This window comes from Babylonia areolata, chromosome 1, assembly GCF_041734735.1.
Source record: "Babylonia areolata isolate BAREFJ2019XMU chromosome 1, ASM4173473v1, whole genome shotgun sequence".
In the NCBI taxonomy this organism is placed as follows: Eukaryota; Metazoa; Mollusca; class Gastropoda; order Neogastropoda; family Buccinidae; genus Babylonia; species Babylonia areolata.
The window spans coordinates 34079705-34084704 of NC_134876.1; the positions used below are offsets into that span (position 1 = coordinate 34079705).

At 43.3% G+C, this 5000-nt stretch overlaps 1 protein-coding gene across 1 annotated transcript in view; it reads right to left on the reverse strand.

Annotated features, from left to right (window-relative positions):
- LOC143280510 (alpha-1,6-mannosylglycoprotein 6-beta-N-acetylglucosaminyltransferase A-like) overlaps nt 1-5000 on the reverse strand; it is a 29487-nt gene that overhangs the window by 7689 nt on the left and 16798 nt on the right. The window contains exons 8-9 of the mRNA XM_076585224.1: nt 1752-1886; nt 722-855 (exon numbers count right to left, since the gene is read on the reverse strand). Coding sequence (XP_076441339.1) covers nt 722-855; nt 1752-1886 — 269 coding nt within the window. The remainder of the gene's footprint in view (nt 1-721; nt 856-1751; nt 1887-5000) is intronic.

The window sequence follows — 5000 nt, forward strand, 5'->3', positions numbered from 1 at the left end:
CCTCTGCCTTCGATTTTGAAAGAGGACAGCCTCATGTCTCGCAGCAATGCATTTAACATTGTTTCCAACGTCGATTGGAGTCCCTCAACAGGCATGTTGGGCTAATTCTTCATAAAAACTGCAATAATTTACTGTGCTGGAGACGGAGCGTCTTGCTGAGAGAGAGAGAGAGAGAGAGAGAGAGAGAGAGAGATGCAATCCATAACGGATTTGAAGGTTTTCATCTGCAATGCACCGATAACTACGCCAAATTTGCCTTACAAAATAAATAAATAAATCTTCTTCTTCGTTCGTGAGCTGCAATTCCCACGTTTCACTCGTATGTACATGAGTGGGCTTTTACGTGTATGACCGTTTTACCCCGCCACGTAGGCAGCCATACTCCGTTTTCTGGGGTGTACATGCTGGGTATATTCTTGTTTCCATAACCCACCGAACACTGACATGGATTACGGGATCTTTAACGTGCGTATTTGATTTTTTGCTTGCGTATACACACGAAGGGGGTTCAGGCACTCGCAGGTCTGCACATATGTTGACCTGAGAGATCGGAAAAATCTCCACCCTTTACCCACCAGGCGCCGTTACCGAGATTCGAACCCTGGACCCTCAGATTGAAAGTCCACCGCTTTAACCATTCGGCTATTGCGCCCGTACAACAAATAAACGAATAATTCTCACCACTGTCCCCACCTAAACATGATCAATGATTTCCGCTTACGGAACATGGTGAAGAACTGTCGAGGGTTGAGGTCCTGTCCTCCCCATGCTGTCAGGATCTTGTTCTGCTTGGCAAAGGCTCGGTGGTTGAAGGCCGGCTCTGTGCCAAAGGAATCCACAATGCGGAACAGGCAGCTGTGAGAAACCATCACTATTGTTGCCGGGTTATCATCATTTTGTGGCGTCATCGTGCTTGCTGGGCGAAATCTACTGTTGGGCTATCATCGATGACGGGTTGGGTTGTCATTACTGTTGGGCTATCATCGATGACGGGTTGGGTTGTCATTACTGCTGGGTTATCATCGTTGTTGGGTTATCATCATTGTGGGATTATCATCATCAGTGTTGGATTACCACACACAGACTCAGAAACAGACACACAGACGCAAACACACAGACACAGACACACAGACACACACACAGACACACACACACACACACACACACACACACACATGAAATGTTTTAAGACAAAATGTGTCAGTAATGTTCCTTGCATCTGTGGTGCTCACATAACAGCCGATCATATACCAACTTGCGATATGTTAAAGTCTCACATCTCTGAACTGAAATCATCTTCAGTGTTGACGATCTTCAGCAGTCCATTGCTAATGTATGACTTTTCAACTCTTTGTTAAATAGTCCAGTTGGTTCGCTGTTATAGTTGGGGGTGGTTTTTATTTATTTTTTTTATTTTTTATTAGAAATATGTTGTGTTGTTATGCTTTTTTCTTTTAACAAAACTCAAATCAATCATTTTCTATATGTAACACACACACACACACACACACACACACACACACACACACACACAAACACACACACGCGCGCGCGCCACACTTTCACTTACTCGTATGCGTACACAGTAATTCCCCCCTTCCCTCCACCCACTCGATTTTTTGCCTACCCTCGTCTAATATCACTTACAGTGAAAAGACGTTAAACGAACACACACACACACACACACACACACACACACACACACACACACACACACACACACACACACACACACTCCCTCTCTCACTTACCGCCGATTGACATTGCTCAAGCCTGCATTGTTCAGCTGCCCAAGGCCCTTGAGATCAGTGTAAATCATGGTCAGAGGAAAGCCAGACAGAGTCTGACAGGATGTCTTCCTTTTCACGTCAAGCGGAGACAACGTGCTGGGGATATAGAAACAAAATGCGGACAATGTGCACGTGTGCGTTGTTCTTCTTTAAAATTTCGATGTCTATTCGTCTAGTTAAGATCTCTCTCTCTCTCTCTCTCTCTCTCTCTCTCTCTATATATATATATATATATATATATATATATATATATAATATGTATATATATAATATATGTATATGTGTATATATATATATATGTGTGTGTGTGTGTGTGTGTGTGTGTGTGTGTGTGTGTGTTTATGTATATACATATAGCTGAGTGCAGATCTGCTGATGCCTTAACCAACCTTTGTGTGTCCGTGAAGAAGATTAAATACGCATGTCAAAGATCCCTGATCCATCTGTGATGGCGTTCGGTTGGTTATGCACACACGAACAAACCCAGCATGAACACGCCAGGTAACAGAGCACAGAGCACAGCGTGTGTTCAACGATCCTGCAGTCAATACTGTTTTCTTGTACTCAACAACCTGGCACTCGTGGTCTGTTTACTGCTGTAGCAAACTCGAGGAAACGTAACGACCGAAGCTATCGAGAAAGAACCCACGAAAACATTCACAGACAGAATAAAATGATGTGGTGTTCCTGGTCGCACTGTTCTCATGTATACTCTACCCACTTGACGGCAGCAGGTGGTGACTGTTCGGAAATGTCAAAAACACTTTGTAGGCAATGGGTATTTGACAGAACATAATAATCATTTCAAACTGTTCGTGGTCGCCCGTATTAACTGTGTTGGCGTACTTCAGACATTTAGGGTCTCCGCTCTCTCCTGTCCTCTACAATGTCTACACGAAGGGCCTTGCAGACTTAAACAACAATGGAATAGCTCGGGTGCTTACTCTTGCGGATGATGGCCTGGTCTTCAAAACTTCGAAAGATGCTCAGGAAAGAACTAAAGCTGTCCAGAAACAACTAAACAATATTGCTCAGTGGTGCAAAGACACAGGATCTTCCATCAATCCAGCGAAAGCCCAAACGTTGCTGTGCACCCTCAACAACAAAACCGCGAGCAAATCACCACCTTCTGTGTCATTCGATGGGATTCAAATCAAGAAAACTGAATGCCTACGCTACCTAGGAATACACTTCGACAGGATGCTGACCTTCAGGAAACATACGGAAAATACTGTTCTCAAATGCAAAAAGGGCCTTTCAGTCTTAAAAGCAATGGCAACCAAAGGTATTGAACAACGCCACCTCTTCTTGCTATACCAATCACTCGTCCTCAGTGTGATCGACTACGGACTTGGGCTAACAACACCGTCTCAAAGCAACCTCCTAAAATTAGAAAGAGTACAAAACTGATGCGGAAGTGAAGCTACTCATAGAAGAAAACAGTAAAGAAGGGGATTCACTGCGAAACAAAATGGAAAAACAATTTGGGAAGAGAATGCTGCCTACAAAGTCACAACCTCCAGCCCAACGATGGAAGTTGAAGCTGCGACACATGCCCTCCAGTGGCTATCGTCCATCCATACGCCCGGAAACCAACATGCCATGATTCTAACCGACTCAATGAACCTCATACAGAAAATTGAAAACGGAATGGGAAGCCCAGAGTGGCATAAGGCAATGCGCAACTTTCAGATTAAAAAACTCACATGGTCATACTGCCCGGGACATGCAGGTGTTAAGGGAAATGAGCGAGCTGACAGACTTGCTGGTAACGCAACACCAACGAGCGGCCTACATCTAGGAAAATCGGAAATCCTCAGAAAAGTCAAAGAATATCAAAAAGAACAGGCACAAGGCCATCACACCATCGATCGCCTCAAAGAAATAAAAGCAGAGAGAGGGAGCGGCCGCAAGTCTAACATGAAAGGTAGAGCACGATGCTTTGCAAATCAAACAAATATCGGCATCATTTCCAAACCAACATTGCGCAAATTTCTTCAAAACGGAACAGAGTCTCTGTGGGCCTTTCCAAATACAATAGACTGAGCAACACACTAGACGCCACGTTCTTGGCATCAGAGATCTTTTCCCATCCCTCTTGCGGCCAATCAGTGGCAGCCTCTGTGCGTGTGTGTATGTGTGTGTTTGTGTGTGTCTATGCTTTTGAGTGCGTTTGTGCATGCGAGAGAGTGTAAGTGTACACAAGTGTCAGGAGAGTTCTGTGCAAGTGCGTGCGCGCGCACGTGTGTGTGTGTGTGTGTATGTGTGTGTGTGAGGGGAGGTGGGGGTGCGGGGGGGAGGTGGGGTAGAGGATGAGGTATGTGAGTGTATGCATGCCTACACTGTGGGAGCAACAGAATATTGGAACGTATATATATATATATTTGTATATATGTGTGTGGGGTTGGGGTTGGGAGATATGGGCGTATGTGTGTGTGCTTGTACAAGTAAGTGTTCATCTCTGTGAGTGTGTGTGTTTGTGTGTGTGTGTTTGTGTGTGTGTGTCGTGGAAGCTGCGATACATAGACTAGAAATGAGTGTGTGGAGGAGGGGGGTAGAGGAGGTGCAGGGTAATATGTGGTGTGTGTGTGTGTGTGTGTGTGTGTGTTGGAGCTCATGTACGTTTCTATGTATTTGACTGTGTTTTCATATCTGTGAAACTGTATGTTTGGTGCATATCTGTTATGCATGTGTGGGGGTATATGTGAATGTGTGTCTTCATGTTTTACATTTATTTGCTTATTTATCACCATTGCTGTTTTATTTTATATTTTTTATTTTTTATCTATTTATTTATTTATTTATTTATTTTTTTTAATTATTTTTTATATTATTATTATTATTATTATTATTATTATTACTACTACTACTACCTTTTTCTATATTATAATAATTATTTATTTATTTATTTATGTAAGCTTATCTATTATTTATTCCCCCTTTTTTTTCTCAAGGCCTGACTAAGTGCGTTGGGTTACGCTGCTGGTCAGGCATCTGCTTGGCAGATGTGGTGTAGCGTATATGGTTTTGTCCGAACGCAGTGACGCCTCCTTGAGCTACTGAAACTGAAACTGAAACTCAGACATTTAATATTTGGAAAGCGATTGTGTCGGAAGCAAAAGTTAAGTATGTTTTAATTTTTGTTTTTGCAAGCGTGAATGCTCCCTCCCATCCGTCTGTGTGTGTGTGTGTGTGTGTGTGTGTGTGTGT